The sequence below is a fragment of the Podarcis melisellensis genome (genome assembly GCF_964234715.1).
Source record: "Podarcis melisellensis genome assembly, chromosome: 10".
Lineage (NCBI taxonomy): Eukaryota > Metazoa > Chordata > Lepidosauria > Squamata > Lacertidae > Podarcis > Podarcis melisellensis.
In genome coordinates, this window is record NC_138542.1 from 5,289,269 (window position 1) to 5,314,823 (window position 25,555).

General features: G+C 44.6%; 2 protein-coding genes across 19 annotated transcripts in view; both read left to right on the plus strand.

Annotated features, from left to right (window-relative positions):
- The window catches only part of LOC309379024 (guanine nucleotide-binding protein G(t) subunit alpha-3), a 657,481-nt gene that overhangs the window by 383,885 nt on the left and 248,041 nt on the right, over nucleotides 1-25,555 (plus strand). The gene's annotated exons all lie outside the window — the stretch shown is intronic.
- The window catches only part of MAGI2 (membrane associated guanylate kinase, WW and PDZ domain containing 2), a 598,965-nt gene continuing 597,256 nt past the window's right edge, over nucleotides 23,847-25,555 (plus strand). For 4 of the 17 annotated variants that reach the window (XM_081927612.1, XM_081927625.1, XM_081927621.1 and 1 more), the window contains exon 1: nucleotides 24,100-24,932. In XM_081927612.1, the coding sequence (XP_081783738.1) occupies nucleotides 24,629-24,932 (304 nt within the window). In that variant the 5' untranslated portion in view covers nucleotides 24,100-24,628. Of the gene's footprint in view, nucleotides 24,933-25,555 lie in introns of all 17 variants that reach the window. The other 13 variants (XM_081927609.1, XM_081927619.1, XM_081927624.1 and 10 more) reach the window with 11 other exon arrangements.

A 25,555-nucleotide genomic window follows, 5' to 3' on the forward strand; every position in this document is an offset into this window, starting at 1 on the left:
TGCTCATACACTGAAAGCCCATGATTAATTTGCCCAGCAGACACTTTCACCGTTCTCACCAGTTTGGTTCCTGGGTAGATTATTTCACTCTTTCAAATATATGCTAATAGATTAAAGGAGGTATTAAAGATGGCTTGGTGGGTAAACAGAGAACAAGTGAATCATACGTATTATCTGAATTAATTAATTTGGATTGGAAGAGTGTCACCTTGATGAATAAGGGTGTAGGTTCTACCAGGAGGTGAAGTCTTCTTCCTATGAAGGAGCAACAAAGATAGCTGAGTCCAAGTGCTCCTCCTCAAGAATGTGTGAATACTTCAAAGTCTTCTCCCAGAAACATAGCATGCTAGGGATCTTGTCCCTCCAGATGTTGCTAGACTACAACTCCCATCATCTCTGACCATTGCCCATGTTGACCGCATCTGATAGGAGTTCTAGTCCAACAATATCCATTGGGCCACAATTTCTCTACTCCTGACCTAGAGAGAAATGACAACCACTTATCTCAAGTCAGTGTTACTTTAGGGAAGCCATTCAAAGCATATGAAAGAGAAAAACTATCTTATGCTGCCACACTAATCAGAAATGGGACAGGAGCCAGGACTCTAATCACACACTGGATGGTTTAAGGCTACAGATCAGCCCTGCGTGTTTGTGGGTAAAAGAAAAAGGTTGGATAGTATCGTTATGAGGAAGAACTGCAGGAGCCGAGCCACAGTTCTGTTAGCAAGCAAATTAAATTGTTTTTCCTTGAAATGATGCCACAGCTCTTGTTAAGCAATTCACAGGATATTTACAAAAGCCCCAGTGTGTTTGCTTAGGCAGTCTATTCCTTTGTATGCTTGTTTATATCTCTACAGCCAGTCAGCCCTGGATGGTGATAAAATATTCAACACTTTTTTCTGAGTTAACCGTGGGTAGCCCTTCTTTCGTTTCCAGCTATTGTGCAAGAAGCCAATAATAAAGACACTTTCCCTACATTTGTATGTAAATATTTACTCCTTGTAAAAAGAAAAACCAAACATAATTATATGTTGAAGTATATTCTTCAGTGTTTCAATCTCCCAGAAATATACACTAGCGATCTAAGCAGAACATTGGGTAGGCAAACATCATTTGTGTTGTAGTAAATGTTACTGCTCAATGGAAGAAGAAGAATTAAAAAAGAAAAGAAGTCTCAATAACAGGTCTTAACTGTTTCTTGGGAAATTTCCTCTTAACTGTTTTCAGGGTCTGTGTGACCTGCTAGGAAGATTCAGAAATATCTAAAATAATCTAGAAGTAGAAGGTGTCTGTTTTGCACAACTTGGGGATTTGGAATCAGGGTTTTTCATTACGTTGTGTGAAGTATATGACCCGCAGGCCAGAGGTTTTCTGCCACTTGTGTAGGAGACAGAAGATTACACAACAAACTGAGCCTGCAATTCTAAACCCACTTAGCTGGGAATAAGCCCCTTTGAACTGTGGGAATTCCTTCTGAATAGCCATCAATACGGTTGTGCTATAAACTGCCTGCTGAAAATAAACTGTCTGCACACAGAGATGTCTGAATAAATGTGTGTAGATTGGGAAGGTGCTGGCTGCCACCCTCATCCCACAAAGATGTGCATTCAATATCCATAGATATTGAAGAGGGTTTGCTTCACTCCCCCCTCCCCCCACTCTCTCTATACTGCACTGTGATGTTTAGGCACTTCCCCTACATTAAAAGCACTTGTCAGTGATCATGTGGACTGGCCCCATGCACTGCCACCTCTAGTCATACCTCTTGATGGCCATGCATTTGGCAACCTTGAGAAGGGGATCTACCTACACAGAAGCATAGAAGAGTAGAATTGTTGGGAGGTGCCCCAAGGGTCATCTAGTCCAACCCTCTGTAATGCAGGAATCTCAACCAAATCATACATGACAGGTGGTCATCCAACCTCTGCTTCAAAACCTCCAAGGAAGGAGAGTCCACCACCTCCCAAGGGAGACTGTTCCACAGTCGAACAGCTCTTACTGTCAGAAAGTCCTTCCTGGTGTTTAGTCAGAATCTCCTTTCTTGTAATTTGCAGCCATTGGTTGGAGTCCTCCCCTCTAGGGCAGGAGATATTGTTGTATTGCACGCAGAGTATGTGGGTGTATGTTGGCTTCTGCATGTGTTGATTTCTCTGAGATTTATAAGCTACCTGTCTTCAGTTGTGGAACCCAAGGCAACCTACATGGGATTCCCGGGCAATTACCCCTCCAGATTCAGACCTATTGCTTAACCTGGTACCCATGAATTTGCTCCTAAACTGCAGAGCACCCAGATTTCCAGCAAAGTATAACAGTGGACTCTTTCTCTTTTTTTAATGTGAGAAACAGGCAAGAGTGATTGCCTCATCCTAGAATTCTATCACTTTCTGATACATTGACAACCAGCTTGTGTTGCTATGGGCCCTTTTTGTTGACAGAGATCATTAGTGGAGAGGGCGGGGCGGGAGGGGGAGAAGCTTTTGCTGAGTCAATTGTACCATTTGAAAATAGAAACCTACTTGACTGTGTTCGTAGAATACCATTCTGTGCACAAAACCCAGCCTGTACAATGGCGCAATTGAATCCTCTTGAATGGTTGCTTGCTTAATTTATTTTTCATCACCGAAAATGAGTACACATCACATGGTTTTTGAGCATGTGAATACAAAAACACACAATGCACAATTTGACATTGGGATAAATGGTACCAATCAGCTGAGCTTGCAACAGCATTTGGTGAAGACGTTGGGCCAGCGGGTGTTTAAATCCCATTCACTGCTGTGGTATCAGAGCAAGAAAATTAGAGGTTCAAAATACGTGTTTTGTTGTTCATGGTCTTTTCAACTGAAGAGAACAGATTCACTTTATTGCAAACTGAGGGGCAGAAAACAAACAACAACCAGGAGAGGGTTAAAATAAAGAACAATGTTGCATATTTAGGCTGTATTCAGACATGGGGTTTATTGGCTTAGTTTTACTCCCTCGTGCATTCAGGAACAAAACTGAACTGAGCTCACAGACCTTCCACACACAAAAACCATTCCTGTCCCGATGACTGCCTGCCCACCAGCTTTTGTCGTTCCAGTAGCACAATGGGGAATGTCATTTTGTTTTTAAACAATTGTACAGAAAATCCTTGCTGACCTACTTTAAATCACCTGCAGATCTGCCAGTAGATCCTGGTCTACCTTCTGCTTACCCCCAATGCAGAAGACAAGGACAATGGGTGAGGGAAGCATGTGATGCATGAAAGCATGGCCACATACAGTGGTCCCTCGGGTTAAGAACTTAATTTGTTCTGGAGGTCCGTTCTTAACCTGAAACTGTTCTTAACCTGAAGCATCACTTTAGCTAATGGGGCCTCCCACTGCCGCTATGCTGCTGCTGCACAATTTCTGTTCTCATCATGAAGCAAAGTTCTTAACCCGAGGTAATATTTCTGGGTTAGCAAAGTCTGTAACCTGAAGCGTCTGTTACCTGAGGTACCACTTTACTCTCAGGGCAGGAAACCTGAGGCCACTGACCCTGTGTTCCCTCAAAAAGCAGGTGCAGGGCTAGGAGTGAACAAGCAGACCCACTGACCACATCTTCCCTAGAAATGCTATTTTTATTCTCCCCCCACTCCCCCCACTTCCCTATCTGGAAGTAAGTTCACTGACACAGCAAGCATTTAAACTAAAGCACATGATGCCTCCCAAGGAATGCTGGGCACTGTAGTTTGCCCCTCGCAGCTACAATTCCCAGCGCCCGTAACAAACTACACTTCCCAGTATCCTTTGGGGGTTGTCATATGCATGGTATGCATGCATGGTATGCATGCAGACTAAGTCTGGCTGTGGGACATGGGGCACTGATCCCTTCTCTCTCCCACCTGCTCATTTTTTCTACAAACACAAGCATACACTTCCCAAAGCCACGTGGAGTTCCGTCTTCAGTGGCGTCACACAACAGAAGACTATTAAACGCGGTCACTTGCAATCCAGTGCCAAGCTAAATATGAGTGATATTAAGTTGTGAATGTTTGCTGGTTGGGTGAACACGCAAGAGAGTGATGTGAGTAGGTGGCACAAAGCTGTAAAATCAGTGTGGTTCATACAGCAGCGTCAAGATGCATAATGTCCCGGAAGCAAGCTCCAGCCAGATAATGGGCAGAGCATTTCTCAAGGCAGACCAGGTGGATTAAGGTAGCAGCACTGGAGAAGTAAAGGTTATTATATCTTGATCTGATGACTCAATTTGTAATAGCAAGATGCACAACTTGATGAAAATGTCGCCCTGTTAAACAATTGCTGTTGAATGTGAATGCTTGATTGACTTGCCCCATATATGCCCACTCAAATGCTTCCGTCTGCAAAAATGGCATATCTACAAATTTCTGGCCCTTGCAAGGAATGGAGCCTTCACTGTAGCAGCTCCGAGTCTGGAATCCCCTGCCCATTCATATCAGACACCAATATTGTTTCTGGCACCTGCTAAGAACTTTTTGCCTTTGGGCAAAACTAGACAAATAAATTTAATGTGTGATCTTATTATATCTATTTATTTTTAAAACTACTGGTTTTATTGCATTTTGACAAATTTTATGTCAGCTTGTTTTTAACGTTTTATTTGCTTGGTGTTTCTTTGCCGATTAAGCAGCACATAAATCCAGTTGAATAAAAATCCATCAATAAATGCTGAATGTAAAGCAATGGCAAACTGTGTTTGGACGTAATATCGGCTGTTAACTATGGCTAGGAAAATTAATTTAGATACAAGCTGCATGGCAGGAGGTCACACAGCCCAAGGACTCCCACTCTGCTCCTTTCCTCCTCCAAGTGGGGAAACAAACGATGGAGTGACTGCCTTAGTACAAACCAGTGTTCATATCTGGGAGAAACAAACTGTACTTGGCTTCCCAATCATGGGCTGTTTGGGAGAAACAAACTCTAAGTGCTGCTTTGGATGCAACCCTAAGCCAGCAACTCCACAATGTCTTTCTCTGCTGGAAGAAAGGGAGACACGAAGCAGGTAGGCTTGGAATGCATGGCCTCGCATGAGCTCATGCACAGATTAACTTGCCTAACAATAGTTAATGTTCAGTGTTACATCTGAATGCAGCCAGTGTGTCTTTCTGTGTAATGATATGAAACTAATGTTGCATACCCGCCAAGCGTCCCGATTTAAGAGGGACATCGCAGATTGACAGAAACCGCCCCAGATTCTGACCCCAATCCCAGATATCGCATTGTGGCTTGCATGCTCAGAGCACAAGACCCTAAGATGGGCGTTTTTTGGTCCCACACTGTGGCACAAGTCAGTTGGCTCACACCAGAGCGTGGGACCAAAAAACAGAAGGAAACCCCTGTGTGTCGCCAATCTTCTTGCTCCTTCAATCTGTGGCCCCAGAGGAGGAGGAGGAAGTGGAGGCTGTGCAGGGCAGCATGGCATCTCCAGACACTGTGCAGGCTGGTGCAACCTTCTCCTAGGCTGTTCCTGTCCATGTGGCATTTCTGTGTAGCATCTTTATGCTAGGGAAGTGGGTATGGAGGTGAAAAAATAGATCTGACCCACATGTGGGTAATTAATAAAAGAATCAGCTGGGCGCCTAGTGTCAAAACATGGGGCTTTGCACACCCTCCAGCAGGAAAGAGCCCCCCAGCAGTGTTAGAAACACTCTCAGAGTTAACTAGCAGCATAGCATGAAATATAGGTTGTTAAACCCTTTTGCATATCCCATTTAGTCAGCCTTAAAGCTCTTGCTTCCGCTTCTCTCCTCCTCTGGCAATGGACAGACCACACATTGTTAAGTAAGATTAAAATGCTTTACTTACTAAATCCAAAAGTCTGGTTCATGTGTTATTCCTGTGTAGTAATCTATACAGACAAGTTCAGACATGTCCACCCCAGTGGATTACATGGTGAGAAGAGAAGGAGAGAAAGGAAGAGAAACAGCACCACTTCCTCCCTCAGAGTTCAGGAGGCATGACCTAGCTGAGTCTAGGAACAGAATTCTCTGGTCTGAACCCATTTCTGCACTAATTAGCACTCATACATAGTTAGGTTCACTTGCCATTTCCCACAGTGGAATAAATTGGAAAGAGCTTTTAAACGGGGACATTTTTGGGACTCACTGGAAGAACACATTTTAAAGTTTTTACAGACTATATTTTGGTGCTTTTTTTGCTGTATGTTTTGCAACATTAGATCTCTGCTGGGGTTCTCTCACCAAGAGTTCTTGCCCAAAACTTGGTTCTTGGCTTCCAGGATTCGAACAGAAAAAAACAAGTCTCCGTTGATTCTAGAATAAAATGTAATGTGTACACAGCCTTTGCTATACGTACTGATGAGGAATAATTTGTAATAAAACCATACTAGCCATTTTCTGTGACTACAATTCCATGTGAAAGTAGGGGGATGCATAGTTGAAAGAATGGAGAGAGTCTGGAACTAAACACCAGTTGTTTTCCTTGTCCCCCACTTCCAGCACCTCCTTCAAACAAGACCTTTAAGTCTACCTGGTTAACTCCTGAGGGGGGACACAGAGGAAATCACTACTCCTTTTGGTACAAATAAAATAAGGCGAGTGGGCAGAAACTTAAATCTGCTTATTAAGTGCAGAGTAATCATTCATAATTTGAAAAATGGTATAAAACCTATTGTTTCTGAGGTTCCATAATGAGTGGATTTTTTTATAGTGGGAGCATCATTTTGTGACAATGTTCAATTCCAAATTTATAAGGCATGAAAAGCCAAGAGCTTTTTCATGCAGAACATTAAAATGTTCTTTTACATTTTGCATAATTTTATCTACCTGATAGCTATTAGTTACTCTACAAACCTCTGGCAGTTCATTCAGCACAGAATCATTTACATGTGAAAATGATAAGTGGGGTGTGGGAAAAGCAGAACTTTAAATGATGCTTCAAGTGATTTAAAACTGTTACATTTACAGTCTATATGCAAAAGGTCTTTGACCAAAATCCACAGAATCGTACAATTAGTTTTGTATGGCTAAGGGAGCTTTTAGACTAAGAACACACTGCACCCACGCCAAATCTGAGACCACCTAGAAGTTAAAAGGGGCTTTCGAAAGTCGTTTCTAAGAAGACGTAAGGAGAGAGGGGTTTAATTTTCAGAGGGAATAAAACTTTTTTAAAAAAATCCAACTAACACATCCCTTTTGGGTGTATCCCAAGTTGTAGTTAACTTCCTGCTAATTCACAGACTCAATTCAAGGCACTTTTTTTTTTACTTTTAAGCATCAACATGGTGCCTGTTTTCATATTGTTACATTCTCATACAAGCAATATGCCTTATCAGAGTTGAAGAGCACATTCCAACCAGGCAGAAACACTCAGGGAGAGCACATAACAAGGCTAATGAGGAGATGTGTATTGCTATAACAGGTTTGGAAAAGAAATCCTTACTCTCTCATAGCAAAGTTAGCACCATGACGATTGCTCCAAGCACATTAAAACTTTACATCTACCCTCATCCACCTTTAAATGCTCTCCACGAAAAGGCTTAGGTTAGAATAAATCACAGATACTTAGCTTTGCAAATAAGTGAAGCTTTTACTCACAGAGTTTTAGAAGTTACAGCAAACATCTGTTGGTAGTAAAATGAAGAGGGAAAAAGGTTCCAACTAACTTAAAAGGAAAAGAATTTGGCTTCCTTACAAAAGAATCATGCAGCCTTGTGTTAGCAAAATCTGTGTAACAAGAAAGATGGCTGGCCAAGCAGGCTAGCATTCATAACACTGTATAGTCCAAGCCTCTACAATCTTCTATTTGGTCCTATTTTTAAAGGACAAGCAAATAGTGATAAAACAGGCTTTCTGGTGGCAATCATTTTGTCGAGGCCTGCTTACTTATTCGCTGGCCTTTTTCTCTTAGAATATATTTAGCTTTGTAGGACAGCATGTACACCATTAAGTGGCTGTTCTGTGTCATTTATGTTGCCCTCTGGTTTGTTTTCTTTAACTCTAATGTAATAGATTTTACTGATATTACATTATCTGTTTTTCTCACTGCAGGTCACTATGACAGTTCTATTTATGAACTAGTTTGTCTAGAATATACATTTTCAAATAAATGAAGTCATACTTTAAACTTCAGCTTTTAAAAAAATTGTTTGAACTCTCTCAATGAAATGTAATAAACCTAAAAATGGTAGTCAGAAATCTAGACCCACAGGCAAAAGGAAGACTTGAGAATATTATGGGAATTAAAACCTCAGACTTTATTATGAGGCAGTGTGCCTCTGCTGGATGAAAGAATGGATGAAGCTAAGGGATACCAACATTTTAAACTGAGAAGGTTTTGACCTACGCTTTGGATGGCATGCACATCTGCAAATCAAATCCAGGGTGACAAATCCCGGGTGCACAAAGGTTTCTAAAACCATGTCATAAGAAGAAGTATATACATGGTTTGGCAGAGACACAAAGATCTTTTAGAGAGCAAAACCCCAAAATGTATCACCAACGGAGGCAGTCTCAGTGAAAAGATTGAACATGGTCTAGAAGTGGACCACTTTTAAAGACCTTATAGAATTTAAAGAAGGAGTTCACCTGAAAAAAGAGAAGAGATTTTGGATACTATAGACTGGTTTCAGTATTTTCAAGTGAACAAGTTATTTAAAAGAGATAAGGAAAAGGGATCTGTGGAAATGAGTTCAGAATTTGAAAAAATTGCAGTAGGAAAGGATGACAAATTAATCTCAAAAATTTATAAACTGTTACTGGAGTGAGAGACCAAAGATGAGATGGTAAAGGCAACTATGACAAAATGGGCTATAGATATTGGTTACAACATAGAATTGTCTGCATGGGAAAAACTATTGGGGGGGGGGACATGAATTTCTCTGCCTGCTATCTTATTAAGGAAAACTTACAAAAGATGATATACCGGTAGTACTTGACACCCAGCAAATTACTGAAAATGTACAAAAAAGGGGCTCATTTATGCTGGAAGTGCCATGAGGTAGAGGGAACTCTTGATTCATATGTGGTGGTCGTGTAAGTACGCTAGAGAGTTTGGGGAAATGATTCATACAGAATTAAAAAAGATTCTAAACTCACATTTCCCAAAAGACCAGAGGCCTTTTTATTAGGGATAATAGGTAATGACATTCCAAAAAAGGCACTCAATATCTTTTTGTATGCGACCACTGCAGCTAGAATAGTACAGTGGTACCTTGGTTCTTGAACAGCTTAGCTGTTGAACAAATCAGCTCCCAAACTCCGCAAACCTGGAAGTAAGTGTTCTGGTTTGTGAACGTTTTTTGGAAGCCAAATGTCCGACGCAGCTTCCACCTGAGTGCAGGAAGCTCCTGCAGCCAATTGGAAGTCACACCTTGGTTTTCAAATGATTTTGGGAGTCAAACGGACTCCCGGAACAAATTAAGTTCAAGAACCAAGGTACCACCGTATATTTAAAAATGGAAAGAAGAGGTACCCACGAAGATTTGGCAGAACAAATTGATAGAATACATAGATCTAGTAACCATGGCCATGAAACTAAGGAATAAGGATGAGTTAAAGAGAAGAGAAGAGTGGAGGTGTTTTGGAAATTGTTTTAGAGGGTACAATATACAATTTAATCTACAAGTAGGAGTTAACATATGAAGAGCAGATAACATCAAAAAGGAAGACTTGACATGATAATGGTGAAATATCTGAAATATATGAAATAAATAGAAAGGACCACAAACTTTTCCAATATGCAGTAACAGTGGCAAGAATATTACTGGCCCAGAAATGGAAACAAGAACAAATACCAACGTTGGAGGAGTGGAGAATGAAGCTGGTGGACTATGCAGAACTTGATAAACTGACTGGGAAGATCAGATATCTACGAGATCAAAAGTTCATAGAGGACTGGGGAAAATTAGTTGAATACTGGGAATGTATAAGTGATAATGAAATAACGCTAGTGGCATTCAGAGAAGCTCTGTAACAGCATAAGAAATATTGTAAAAAGGCAAAATAGAAGTGGGGGTAGGCATAAATGCAATAGCAAAATTTGGAAATGTGAATTAAAGAAGTTAGAATTTGGATGATTGGCAGAGAAGCCGAAGGAAGTCAAAAATGGAAAATTTAATAGAAATTGTAATGTGGTATGAATGTATGGAAAATTAATAAAATATATATTTTTTTAAAAAAGATAATGGTGAAATATCTGAAATATATGAAATAAATAGAAAGGACCACAAACTTTTCCAATATGCAGTAACAGTGGCAAGAATATTACTGGCCCAGAAATGGAAACAAGAACAAATACCAACGTTGGAGGAGTGGAGAATGAAGCTGGTGGACTATGCAGAACTTGATAAACTGACTGGGAAGATCAGATATCTACGAGATCAAAAGTTCATAGAGGACTGGGGAAAATTAGTTGAATACTGGGAATGTATAAGTGATAATGAAATAACGCTAGTGGCATTCAGAGAAGCTCTGTAACAGCATAAGAAATATTGTAAAAAGGCAAAATAGAAGTGGGGGTAGGCATAAATGCAATAGCAAAATTTGGAAATGTGAATTAAAGAAGTTAGAATTTGGATGATTGGCAGAGAAGCCGAAGGAAGTCAAAAATGGAAAATTTAATAGAAATTGTAATGTGGTATGAATGTATGGAAAATTAATAAAATATATATTTTTTTAAAAAAGATAATGGTGAAATATCAGGATGTGCGGCAGACCAAGATTTCCCTAGAATGCCACAGAGAGATGGACTGGGAAGTCTTAGGAAAAGAGATGAGATGGATACTGTATGATGTGTGTATAAAAGTTGTTAAAATTGCATAAATAAAAGTTTTTTTAAAAAATAGGAAATGTAATAGACATAAATTTATTTTTAAATATACATTGTTAAAAACAATTTATTTACTCCAGTACTAGTATATAAAATAAATACAAAGCAGCATTGTCCAATATTGGTTTCATTTTATGTTTATTGGTATTGGAATGCATGAAGTCTTACGGTAATTAGGATCAAACTCACATTTAGGAAAATACTTTGTTTGAATACCTTGTTTTTGTCTCTGCAGAGGAGACAGCAGTTTTTGTTGTTACTGTTTTAATGCCAATTCGTTTAGCTGTCTGTGAGTCTCTTGATTTGCACAGATAGCCTAGGAAATCCAACATATATGTGAAAAGTTAGTATCACCATGGAGATAAAAAGAAAATACAGACATTTGCCACGGGTGTATGTACTGATCTTTTCCAAATCATTAAGGTTCAATTTTTGCATCTCCAGTTCTATGTTGGCAAATTCTCCAGGATTCTAAGCCGTGCTACTGTAAAAATGCTGAAGTCACATTTTTTAAAAAAATTATTTCATAAAATTCAAACACTGCTTGAATGTTAAAAAAAAACCCTCAAAGCTCATGAAATCACATGAGAAGATTGTGATCGTCATATTGGAAGAATCATACCAAGTAAAAGTTGTTCTGCCATTTAGGCTTCTGGCAAAGACATATCTTTTGCTGTTGTTTTTACTTGAACCTTGAGTTTTTGAGTAAAATTGGGATCTTTTTCTAGTTCTCCTGAGATTTCTATGAGGATTCTTGGGGAAAGCTCAGACCTTTTCAAGATTCCTTTCAGAAGGTTGGGCACCAAACACAGGGGAGTCTGACCTCACCTCACCTCACCACCATCATTTTAATTTATTGACCCGGATATGCCTGAACATGCTCAGCTGCATGTTCAGGAGCATCATTCCCTATGGTGGTGCATGAGATTTTTCAATTGATTGAATGAAGAGCCACAGAGAAGTACAGCTCCTAGTGGGAAATGACAGGAGCATGCATGCCAAGGAAAACACAATGAGGCTTCTCCTTCTTTTCAGTGAACTACCCTTTCATCATGAGAGTCCCATGGACTGCTGAGAGTCCCATGGACTGCAAGAAGATCAAACACATCCATTCTGAAGGAAATCAGCCCTGAGTGCTCACTGGAAGGACAGATCCTGAAGCTGAGGCTCCAATACTTTGACCACCTCATGAGAAGAGAAGACTCCCTGGAAAAGACCCTGATGTTGGGAAAGATGTAGGGCACAAGGAGAAGGGGATGACAGAGGATGAGATGGTTGGACAGTGTTCTTGAGGAGACGAGCATGAGTCTGACCAAGCTGCGGGAGGCAGTGGAAGACAGGAGGGCCTGGCATGCTCTGGTCCAGGGGGTCACGAAGAGTCGGACACGACTAAACAAACAAACAAACAAAAAACCCTTTCATCAATTTGCCCACTATTACACAAGGATAACTTTATTTTAAACAGTAAAACAAGGATACATTGGATGGATGGATGCGAGGCTGGCAGGGAAGCAAATTCAAAACCCATTAATAGGCACTCCCCAACTCCTCTGAAATCAGGCCGGGTTCACAATGGATTTCTGAACTGGAGGAGTTTGTATTCCAGTTTCAAATCTACCCCCATCATTTGGGATACTTGGAGATCTTCTGCCAGCCCGTGAAAGCAGTACTGGGTTAAATGGACCACTGGGTTGGCTCAGTACAAGGCAGCTTCATCTGTTCACACACTTTTTAAAAGGGGCCTCCGGTACAACATTTTTTGCTGCTGCCTGCTCCTTTCCTTACTAAGAAAGTGTTTACAACTACCTTCAACATAAAGGTTAGCGTCACCTGGCATGATTTTGTAAGCTGGCAAGCATCCAGACCACAGGTGAATGCAGAGCGCTCTTTGCCCCACCTGTTCCCATCCTCGGTTTAAATAACATGGAACCCATCCAAACAGATTGACAAGATGATACTAAAGCTAGCTCTGTTCTATATCAAATGGCTTAGAGTTCAAATCAGAACAGATGTGAACAAGTTTGTGTACTGCATAGTGCTTAGAAAACGGGCCACAGGAGTCTACAAAAGCATCAGTATGCAAGCAAGGATTTAAAAACCCTTTCACACAACCCAAAACAATTTGGCTCAGATAAGGGTTGCTGTTCTGCCTGCTTTGTTGGTAGTGTAGCATCTAGCACTCAGCAAAAATCAAGAGTTTTTTTATTTTAAAAAATCCTTAGAAATGGGGAAAGTACCTTTAAAAAAAGAGAAGCAAAACAAATGGAAACTAATCCTTTGAAATGTAACCATATGCAACTGTGCTCTAAGCAGAGGGCAACATCTGAGCAGAAGACATCAACATAAACTCTGTTCTGCTTTGTTTACTTAAGACACAGTCATACACAAGGTTACCTAAGTGTTTTCAGGCCAAACTACACAAAGTTTTCCTCAAGGTTTTTATTAGCTTTGTTCTTTCAATTCAGATGCAGAGCCTGCAACCAGTCTTGGAAGACATAAACTTTTTTATTCTTTTCTCTCTATTTTTCTGTGGAAAACCATTTCTTCTCCATTGCTTGCTCTTTCCCATAGAATCATAGAATCATAGAGTTGGAAGAGACCACAAGGGCCATCGAGTCCAACCCCCTGCCAAGCAGGAAACACCATCAGAGCACTCCTGACATATGGTTGTCAAGCCTCTGCTTAAAGACCTCCAAGGAAGGAGACTCCACCACACTCCTTGGCAGCAAATTCCACTGTCGAACAGCTCTTACTGTCAGGAAGTTCTTCCTAATGTTTAGGTGGAATCTTCTTTCTTGTAGTTTGGAACCATTGCTCCGTGTCCGCTTCTCTGCCCAGCTCCCATATTTTCTTCCACGAGGGAAAAGAAGCTTAGGGAAAAGTGAAAGGAGAAACATCACTGGAAGGGAAAGGGTTATGCCTTCCCCAACACAAATCTCTCAAGATCAGAATCCTCCCACACAGAACCTTAGTACCCCACAGAAGAAGGGATAACAGATTAAACCAGTTTGAGGCTTTAGTCTAGATGCATTGGTGCTGTCGGTAAGAGAGATGCCATATCAAACACTAGCTTTAGAACAATGTTCCTGTTTGAAAAAGGAAGCAGATGTGGAGGCTTAGCCCATGGGTAGGCAAACTAAGGCCCGGGGGACAGATCCAGCCAATCACCTTCTAAATCCGGCCCATGGACGGCGTGTTTTTACATGAGTAGAATGTGTGCTTTTATTTAAAATGCATCTCTGGGTTATTTGTGGGGCATAGGAATTCATTCATTTCCCCCCCAAAAAATCTAGTCCAGCCCCCCACAAGGTCTGAGGGACAGTGGACTGGCCCCCTGCTGAAAAATTTTGCTGACCCCTGGCTTAGGCCTTCAAAAGTTGTCTTCCGCTGTTAACAGAACCACCAGTGATCTGAAGAAGTGTGCATGCACACGAAAGCTCATACCAAGAACTAACTTAGTTGGTCTTTAAGGTGCTACTGGAAAGAATTTTTTTTGTTTTCACCAGTGATCTTGACACTCAAGAACATTGGAACCAATTCTAGGTGCTTGTGTGACCATATTGACAAGAGCAGCAAGACCCAGGAAAAATCCTATGTATGTGTCCTAAAAAGGGGGGGTTGCCCCAGTGTGTCCAGTGGAACACAGGTCATTTCCAAACAACCTGTTTAATGAACATTCATCCTGATTTGTTTGCACAAAGTTGGCAGGGAGATTATATGACAAAGGCTGTCTATTGAACATGATTCTGTTTGTGGGGAGGTTAGATGACATCGTGTCAAGCAGCTGTTATCCCACACTTTCCAGCACATTTCCCCATTAATTTCCTTATTGAAAAGAAGTCATTTTTTTAAAAAAGGACTGGGTTTGTTGTGCAAGAGTGCCAAGTCCCTTTTCATCTGTGCAAACTTAATTTGCCTGCATGCCACTGAATCTCACCTGCAACATACTGACAGTCTGGAGGCAACTTGGCAATCAAGGTAAGTTAGCACCGAATTGCAGCCTAGCAATGTAATCCTAACCATGTCTACCCAAGTGTAAGTCCTGTTGAATTCAATGAGGCTTCCATGCAGGTAAGTGGGGTCAGGATTGCAGCTTAAGGCTCTCGACGCTTTCTTAGAAGTAAGCCCCACTGAGCTCAGTGGACCTTACTTTCGAGTAGGCGTGCCCAGGACCAGCCTGTAAAGTGTTTCAAGCACTTGGGTGGTAACCTAATGCATTGTTTCATTTGTGCAAGGATTTACATCTGCACAATGCAACTTTCTCCCGACTCCTCCCCTTGCACATGTCCCATACCCTCCCCACATCAGCTCCGGAGGTTTGGGAGGAAACCACAGAACCATAAAATTGTAGAGTTGGAAGGGACCATGAGGGTCATGTACTCCAATCCCCTGTAATGCAGGAATCCTGTGCCCAACAGAGGGCTCAAATTATCCTTGCACTAACAGAACAAGCAACTTAGCACTACATTGAATACAACTCTGAGTTGTATTTAACTCATTTCTGCCCTTTGAAATTAATGTGCCTAAGTCAGTCATGTTCAGTGGCGTAGCATGGGGGGTGCAGGGGGGCTGGGCGCATCATCTGGGGGTTAGAGTTAGGGGGCGCAAATCCACGGGTTAGGGGGTGCAAATTCACGGGTTAGGGGGCGCAAATTACTTGCCTTGCCCCGGGTGCTGACAACCCACGCTACGCCACTGGTCGTGTCTATTCACTTTGATGAGACTCCTCTGATTAGGACTATTCTATTTTCCAGATGAATCTTTCAAAACTAGGGTGTTCTCCTGAAATGGCAACAATTAGAAATGCAGAAGCTAATGTTTAAGCATTCACATGATATTATCAGAGAGTTTCATGAAATTCAAACAGCACTACTACTCCCCCCCCCCCCGTAGCCTCCTCTGCTGTTCAAGAAATTGTGTACTAGAGAATATTGTGCTGGCCTACTTAAGCACTCCTGCCTCTGTGTTGCATTGTGGCCCCTGGTGCGCACGCAGGCATTCCTCCATTACATGAAATTATTATTTCCCAATGAAGCACCACAGCTCCATAGTTGCACATCCATCACGCCTTTGACAACAGAATCAAAGGCCTGTAATTATCTAAACGATCATACCTGTTACAAATTAATATTCTATGCAGGCTCAGGTTGTTGCTGATAGGTTTTTTAATGGAAACACTTTAAAGTGGGAGTAGACACCATTTAAGAGACAGGATATTCAGCATAATAGTCAGATCAGCAGCAATCGGATTCAAGCAAGTACTGAGAACCGCAAATAGTCCTGATGAACGAAGCTTGTTTAAGGTAATATGGAAGCTTAAGCACTGGGAAATAAAAGGCATCTTCTTCTACTAATTATTAAAGTGATACATAAAGCAGCAAACATACCGTATTGGCCCCCAGTGAGAACTTCCTCCATGAGTTAAGCTAGAGGTGGGATCTCACGGAGCTGTTTGTGTTGTGGTAAAGCGGATCGTTCAATTAGCTGTTTAATTAATTAACTAAATTAACGAATTAGCAATAGATGTGCTTTGGAAGGAAGAGTTTGGGGGAAGAGGGGGGGGGGAGGAAGCACATCATATAACTTTTTTGAGGCAGGTCCAGGGATAAGGGCAGAAAGGTTGATGCTGTTGAAGGTAGTAGCATCTCTCTTGGTGTCTGAGGATGATGAATCATAGAATCATAGAGTTGGAAGAGACCACAAGGGCCATTGAGTCCAAACCTCTGCCAAGCAGGAAACACCATCAGAGCACTCCTGACATATGGTTGTCAAGCCTCTGCTTAAAGACCTCCAAAGAAGGAGACTCCACCACACTCCTTGGCAGCAAATTCCACTGTTGAACAGCTCTTACTGTCAGGAAGTTCTTCCTAATGTTTAGGTGGAATCTTCTTTCTTGTAGTTTGGATCCATTGCTCCGTGTCCGCTTCTCTGGAGCAGTGTCCTTCTTGAACTGTGGTGCCCAGAACTGGACACAGTACTCCAGGTGAGGTCTGACTTAGCAGAATACAGTGGCACTATTACTTCCCTTGATCTAGATGCTATACTCCTATTGATGCAGCCCAGAATTGCATTGGCTTTTTTAGCTGCCGCATCACACTGTTGGCTCATGTCAAGTTTGTGGTCAACCAAGACTCCTAGATCCTTTTCACATGTACTGCTCTCAAGCCAGGTGTCATCCATCTTGTATTTGTGCCTCTCATTTTTTTGCCAAAGGGCAATACTTTACATTTCCCCCTGTTAAAATTCATGAGCCGAGACCTGGTGGAGCATGCCTGTGGACAAAGGCAGAGGTGGATCTAGGGCAGCGCAACAGGTTCTGCTGCAATGGGTGCTGAGCCTAGGGAGTGCAGCAGAGCGTCACAACTATGACATGGTGAACTGAGCAGAACGGAAGATGACAGGTGGGGGGGCGGTGCCAAATTTTGGCCTTGCACAGGGAGCCACTGAAATTTCAAAGTCCAAAGTCTGCCCCCGACAAACGGATAGGGTAGGGTAAAGCCATAGACTGGGCGCTTTAAAGATGACCATGCAGCTTCCTAACCTTAAAATGGAAAAACACTTTCCTGAATGACAGGGGAGAACAGATTTTTTTTTTAAAAGAGATTTCCCCTCCAAACTAGGGACCAGATTTTGGAATGTAAGTGGGGCCAATATGTTCCTCACTTACATTATTTAAAGCCTGGAGTCCATGTTCAGTTTGGAGGAACAGTGGGAGCGGGGATAAGTTTTGAAAGCAGCCTGACCCAATCCATTTCCCTGACTGAGGCAACCCCACTACGGATGCAGATGGCAGGGTGGGAAGCGGGAGAAACATATATCTACAGAAGGGGGGAAGGGGTTGGCAAAAAGACTGGAAGCCTTAATAGCCCTCAGTCCCATCAAATTTGGTGGTGCTAAGTAAAAAACCAGTTTTCTCGTCTTTTCCACCCAGGAGATGCACATCCTCCTGACGCAAGAGGAACTTGCACATCTCCCAGCTAGAAGAATGTGCAACTTCCTTTTTGAGCAAGGCCTGTTGTTGTTTAGTCGTTTAGTCGTGTCCGACTCTTCGTGACCCCATGGACCAGAGAACGCCAGGCACCTCTGTCCTCCACTGCCTCCCGCAGTTTGGTCAAACTCATGCTGGTAACCTCGAAAACACTATCCAACCATCTCGTCCTCTGCCGTCCCCTTCTCCTTCTGCCCTCCATCTTTCCCAACATCAGGGTCTTCTCCAGGGAGTCTTCTCTTCTCATGAGGTGGCCAAAGTACTGGAGCCTCAGCTTCACAATCTGTCCTTCCAGTGAGCACTCAGGGTTGATTTCCTTCAGTATGGAGAGGTTTGATCTTCTTGCAGTCCATGGGACTCTCAAGAGTCTCCTCCAGCACCATAATTCAAAAGCATCAATTCTTCGGCGATCAGCCTTCTTTATGGTCCAGCTCTCACTTCCATACATCACTACTGGGAAAACCATAGCTTTAACTATACGAACCTTTGTTGGCAAGGTGATGTCTCTACTTCTCAAGATGCTGTCTAGGCCTGTCATTGCGCTTCTCCCAAGATGCAGGCATCTTTTAATTTCGTGGCTGCTGTCACCATCTGCAGTGATCATTGAGCCCAAGAAAGTAAAATCTCTCACTACCTCCATTTCTTCCCCTTCTATTTGCCAGGAGGTGATGGAACCAGTGGCCATGATCTTCGTTTTTTTGATGTTGAGCTTCAGACCATATTTTGCGCTCTCCTCTTTCACCCTCATTAAAAGGTTCTTTAATTCCTCCTCACTTTCTGCCATCAAGGTTGTGTCATCTGCATATCTGAGGTTGTTGATATTTCTTCCGGCAATCTTAATTCCGGCTAGGGATTCATCCAGCCCAGCCTTTCGCATGATGAATTCTGCATATAAGTTAAATAAGCAGGGAGACAAAATACAGCCTTGTCGTACTCCTTTCCCAATTTTGAAGCAATCAGTTGTTCCATATCCAGTTCTAACTGTAGCTTCTTGTCCCACATAGAGATTTCTCAGGAGACAGATGAGGTGATCTGGCACTCCCATTTCTTTAAGAACTTGCCATAGTTTGCCGTGGTCGACACAGTCAAAGGCTTTTGCATAGTCAATGAAGCAGAAGTAGATGTCTTTCTGGAACTCTCTAGCTTTCTCCATAATCCAGCGCATGTTTGCAATTTGGTCTCTGGTTCCTCTGCCTCTTCTAAATCCAGCTTGCACTTCTGGGAGTTCTCGGTCCACATACTGCTTGAGCCTTCCTTGTAGAATTTTAAGCATAACCTTGCTAGCGTGTGAAATGAGTGCAATTGTGCGGTAGTTGGAGCATTCTTTGGCACTGCCCTTCTTTGGGATTGGGATGTAGACTGATCTTCTCCAATCTTCTGGCCACTGCTGAGTTTTCCAAACTTGCTGGCATATTGAGTGTAGCACCTTAACAGCATCATCTTTTAAAATTTTAAATAGTTCAGCTGGAATACCATCACTTCCACTGGCCTTGTTATTTGCAGTGCTTTCTAAGGTCCATTTGACTTCACTTTCCAGGATGTCTGGCTCAAGGTCAGCAACCACACTACCTGGGGTATATGAGACATCCATTTCTTTCTGGTATAATTCCTCTGTGTATTCTTGCCACCTCTTCTTGATGTCTTCTGCTTCTGTTAGGTCCTTTCCACTTTTGTCCTTTATTATGGAAATCTTTGTACGAAATGTTCCTTTCATATCTCCAATTTTCTTGAACAGATCTCTGGTTCTTCCCATTCTATTGCTTTCCTCTATTTCTTTGCATTGCTCGTTTAAGAAGGTCTTCTTGTCTCTCCTTGCTATTCTTTGGAAATCTGCATTCAATTTCCTGTATCTTTCACCATCTCCCTCGCATTTTGCTTGCCTTCTCTCCCCCGCTATTTGTAAGGCCTCATTGGACAGCCACTTTGCTTTCTTGCATTTCCTTTTCATTGGGATGGTTTTCGTTGCTGCCTCCTGTATAATGTTACGAGCCTCCATCCATAGTTCTTCAGGCATTCTGTCCACCAAATCTAAATCCTTAAACCTGTTCCTCACTTCCACTGTGTATTCATAAGGGATTTGACTTAGATTGTATCTTATCGGCCCAGTGGTTTTTCCTACTTTCTTCAGTTTAAGCTTGAATTTTGCTATAAGAAGCTGATGATCTGAGCCACAGTCAGCTCCACGTCTTGTTTTTGCTGACTGAGCAAGGCCTAGTAAGGTAAAAACCTGGTGCTTCTTGTTCCTTCATAATCAGTGTGTAGGAGCATCTCAAACCTGAGACCCAGGGGTGGGCCCCAGTGATGTCATTAAGCACGACACTTCAAGCATTAACCAGAGTTTCTGACAGAGTTTCATTCCATTCTAAAAAAAAAAAAACCCAAAAGACTAACAAATGAGCAAATATGTCGCTGGTTGGACATTAAGATAGAAAAGGCATGTTCCCAGGTCCAGCAGAAGTGAGAACATCATTCCTTTCCACATGCTGAGGGAGCCTGAGTAGGGAACAGTTATTCTAGCCTACCTGCTTCTGGGCAGAAGGGTTTAAGTGTCCTCGGGCCAGGCAGCTCATGTGAAGGCTATTGTTGGATGAGGGGAGCCTAGTGTGGTGACTTTAGAGGAGGACACTCCCAGACAGGAGGACAGAGATCAGATGCCCCCCAAGGCTGCAGTTCAAAACATACTAACTGAGGACTATGAAAATAGAGGCCTTTTCTGTTCTTCTGGCCCTATTCCTTGATATAAATTAATTTCATCCTCAATATTTCTTTTTTAAAAAATCTTTTCCTTTCCTTTAAGTGTTCTCTATTTGGGTTACAAATCCTACAAGCTCCTTCATGAAATTAGACTCTTAACACCTACGTTTCCACCCATGTAGAATGCTGTATCAAAGTGTCTTTGTTCTTTGTTTCCCCTTAAATGTTCCTGTTCTCATTCATTATTCTCTAAATACACGCCCATCTCACTTGTTACTACAAATCACTCAATGCAACCAGTACACATTCCACACACAAAAATAATTTGAAGTGCTTAAACTGTAATGAAATTGCTATGACTGCCAATCAATTTCCATATGTCAGCGCAACCCTTAATCTGCTCAGTTCCCATCATTCACTTGCGTCTTCTCTGCACACGTTGAATGTGCATTCCAGATGGGACGACAGGAGCCCCTTCCCCACTCACTCCACAGTGGCAAATTAATGATTTGTTTTTGTAGGGTTAGTACTTCGGTGGGTGGAGATGGTGGTTGCGGTATCTGCATTCATTGCATCCCAGACTGTGTTTACTTTGCTGTTTCCATCAGAAACACTGCGCTTGGACCATTGGTGTTTGAAACCAAGTACACATGATGCTGGCCCCAATTGACATGTTATCCTGTAGTTTCCTGAGAAACAATGCCGTTCAGTACATTTTCTAATTTGAAAACATAAGCTGAGGTTAAGCTAAGATATGCACACTTCAGACAGCTGTTGTACATGAGCAGATGACAGCACCATTGAATAGGGGTTTGGAACAGAGAAACAAATCAATAAGGGGCATCAGGTGAGGACATCTCCACCCCTCTTTGCTGTGTATAACAAGGTTAAAAAAGAGACTTGAAACCCAGCATGGGAAAAAGATCTCACTGCCTTTTAAGCCACAAATGTATATGTGCCAGGGACTGCCAGGGCCACCAAAGAGTGTGTGGCAGAGGCAGGGGACCAGGGGAGTGACGACCAGTCATGCCACCCACAAGGCGAGAGGAGGGAGTCAGGGCAGTCCGAGGCAGAGGAAGGCATGCAGGATGTAGCTGAGGAAGAAGGGACAGTTCAGGCAACGGATGGGTCAGTAGATCACCCACCTTCCCCCACCCCAGAGTCTCCTGGAACCAGGAGGGGCATGAAAAAGGCAGAGCAACAATGACTTCCATGCAGGAAACGTCTCAGGTGGTGGGCACGCAGCCCATCGGAGGAGGGTATATAAGACAAAGGAGCGGAGGGGCCCCACTGTGGCTGCAACTGCTCCATAAGGCCCAGACCTGCAGACCACAGGCAAGAAGCAGGCATGCGTCGTGTGAATCTGGAGCACCACAGAAGCTGCTGCAAAAGTTTCTCTTGCCAGTAGACTTAAATATCAGATGTGTGTATTCTTTATCTGGGAGAGGCCATGACCATACATAGCTTCTATAGTCTATTTGGAAATAAGTCCCTTTTCTTGAAAATTTATTATAAAAGATACTTGTCAGAGCACATTTGAGAACGTCTTCCTCCTCTTCTTACTGTAACCTTTCCTTCACATTTAAAGCCATCACTTTATAAACAACAACAACAAAAAACCAATGGTGCTATTCAGTGCTTTTTACCCCTAAACATTTTGTGAATCTAAGTTTGGCCTCATTGAAGGGCAGTATTTCAATATGAGAAGGAAAATGAGAGTATACCTAAACTTTTTTTTTTTTAGAAAAAAAGCACTGGTGCCACTACATTTTTGTTTCTTTAACAATGGATTCCACTGCAACAATTCAGATTTGCAAGACTCTTTAGGAGTGTGGAGGGAGGGATGAGGGGGAAAATAATACTCCCAGGTTCAGCTATGGAAGAAAGAGCAAGGCAGCAAACAGCAGAAGCCAGTACTGTTCTTGGGGGATGGGGGCGGGCTGCTATGGAGGACTCCTTGGTCCTGAATGGGGTAACTGTGCTCCTGAAGAACCAGGTGCGCAGGCTGAGACCCTTCCTGCCCCTGGACTGTCTCGCCAAAGTGGTGCATGCTCTAGTTATCATTCCGCCTGGACTACTGCAATGCATGGGGCTACCTTTGAAGGTGACCCGGAAACTACAACTAATCCAGAATGCGGCAGCTAGACTGGGGACTGGGAGTGGCCCCCGAGACCTACATTGGCTCCCAGCATGTTTCCGATCACAATTCAAAGTGTTGGTGTTGACTTTTAAAGCCCTAAACAGCCTCAGTCCAGTATACCTGAAGGAGCGTCTCCACCCCCATCGTTCTGCCCGGACGCTGAGGTCCAGTGCCGAGGGTCTTCTGGCGGTTCCCTCACTGCGAGAAGCAAAGCTACAGGGAACCAGGCAGAGGGCCTTCTCGGTAGTGGCACCCGCCCTGTGGAATGCCCTCCCATCAGATGTCAAAGAGATAAACAACTTCCTGAAATTTAGAAAACATCTGAAGGCAGCCCTATTCAGGGAAGTTTTTTATGACATTTTGATGTATTTTTAATCTTTGTTGGAAGCCGCCCAGAGTGACTGGGGAAACCCAGCCAAATGGGTGAGGTACAAATAATAAATTATTATTATTATTATTATTATTATTATTATTATTATTATTATTATTATTCCACACACACATGCCATATGAGATTGTGTGAGGTTATGAGATTGCCTCACGGCAATGAGGCAATTGAAGCATCTTGGGGGTGGGGAGGATTCAGAGATCCCAATTGGTGACCAGCCTGCTTTCAGATGCAATGGCTGATTTTGACCTGCAGAAAGGGAAAAGGGAAAAATATAAAGAGTTGGCCTTTGAGCCAACCCTGCAGAAAACCAGACACAAAACCTAGTTGGGCATCCTGTTCTCACAGTGGGGGAACCAGCAAGCAGGATCGAAGCCCAAGAGCAGCCCCCCGTTTGCAGCAACTGGCAGATCCGAAGCAATGCTGGAGTCAGGGGGGCCAACTTGAATAAATATGGGAGGGTCTCAGGTAAACCTTGGAATGCCAATGCCCATCAACTTTTTGGGGGGGATTGGCCCCCTCAAATATTGTATTGGTGTGTGAAGGGACTGTGGCCCCTAGGAGTTGGCTCCTATGGCTGGGGCCATCTGCTCCTTCCGGGATCCTTTGGCCTGGATGGTTCGCCGCAGATGCGCGCCGGCTCCCTTCAGAATCGCGCCTTTGCGCAGCGCGGGAGCGAGATGGAGCGCGCGGGGGTTGCGCGAGGCTGGCTCCGTTTTGTGCGTGTGCGCGCGGCGGGGGGGGGGCGCGGGCTACGTCTCCTTCGCCAAACCTGAGGGAGAGCGAGAGACGCCGAGCGGGCGCGCGCGCGCGCCGGAGCCTGAGGCGCCGTTTCCCTCAGCCTGGCGGCGCTTGGCCGTGCCTGCCTGGGCGGCGGGTCCGTCTTCTCTCCTCCCTCCCCAACCCACCGCTGGCTGCTCCCCGCCTTCTCCCGTCGCTTCCCTTCCCTCCCTTCCCTGCTGCTTTTGCCAGGCAAGCCAGCCTCCCTCTCGGCCTTCACTACCGGGTCAGAGGCTCCGTCTGAGGAGAGCGAGTGCGCGAGCCAGGCAGGCAGGCAGACGCCCCCCCCCCCCCGCACACATCCACGCCGCCGCCTCCTACTACTCCAGCAGCAGCAGCAGCAGCAGCAGCAGCAGCATCCACACGCAGCCCGCCCGCTCTCCCCCCTCAGGCTCGCCATCCAGTTACTGTAAAACTAGTCCGTACTCTCCCTCTCTCTCTCGCACACGCAGCATCCTGGCTGCCGCCGCAGCTGCCATGGCCAGCAGTTCCCCGCGCACTCGCAGCTAGAGCGGCAGAGAGGGGGGGAAGCCGCCGCCGCCGCCGCCGCCGCCGCCTCAGCCCCGTCCCTCGCCCCGCTCCATCCTCCCTGCTCTCCGCCGGCCCAGACGGCAGGCGGGAGTAGCGGGAGCGGCAGGCGAGAGCAGCCCCCTCGCCCGCCCCTCTCGGCCGCCTTCCTCCTCCTCCTCCTCCTCCTCGCCAGCCCCACACGAGCTAAAGGAAACTCCAAGGACACCCCGAGGCGAAGGAGAGCGAGCGCGAGGAGGGAGGCGGGCAGCAGGCAGGCAGGCAGGCAGGCAGGCAGGCGAGGGAGAAGCGCCCATCCCTTTCCCCTCACGGCAATGTCCAAGGGCTTGAAGAAGAAAAGCCACTGGACGAGCCGAGTCCATGAGTGTGTCATCGTGAGGAGCCAGGAGGGCCAGCTGGGCTTCGAGCTGAAGGGGGGCGCCGAGAACGGGCAGTTCCCGTACCTGGGGGAGGTCAAGCCCGGCCAGGTGGTCTACGAGAGCGGGGGCAGCAAGTTGGTGCCCGAGGAGCTGCTGCTGGAGGTGAACGAGACCCCCGTGGCCGGGCTCACCATCCGGGATGTGCTGGCCGTGATCAAGCACTGCAAGGACCCCATCCGGCTCAAGTGCGTCAAGCAAGGTAAGCGCGGGGCGGGCCGGGGGGGGAAGGGGGTTGGCGGGCGAAGGGCCCCGAAGAAGGAGAAGACGACGGCGGCGGGGGGCGAGGCGCGGCAACTTCTCCGCTTCGGGGCAGTTTGGCCGCCGCCGCCGCCGTCCCCGCGGCGCCCCGACCCCCTTCCTGCGGCTGGGAAAGGGGAGGCGGCGGCGGCGCACAGCCTTCCTGGATCGCGCTGCGTGTCTCGTGTGCCGCACGGCAGAATTAAATGTGCGTCAGCGGCGGAGAGCCGCGGGGAGCGGAGAAAGTTCGGCCGGGCCCAGCTGGGACTGAAGAGGGAGCAGGCCGGCGGGGAAAGGGCTGCGGAGCGAGGGATGCGCGGGACGCAAATGTGCAGATCAAAAAAAGCGAGTGCTTCTGAGCAAGTGCAGAGCGCCCCCTCTTCCTCTCTCAGCTTTTTGCTCAGGACAGATGCAGGGCTATCCCCACTTACTTGGGAGTAAGCTCTTTTTCTGTACTCGGGGCGTGGGACTTGCTTCTGAGTAAACATGCCAGGGAAAGGGCTGTAAGGCTGCCAGCCGCTGCACCGTTACCTGAAAGGGAATCCCGCGGAGGGCTGGGATCTGGCCCTACGAGGAAGGGCAGCA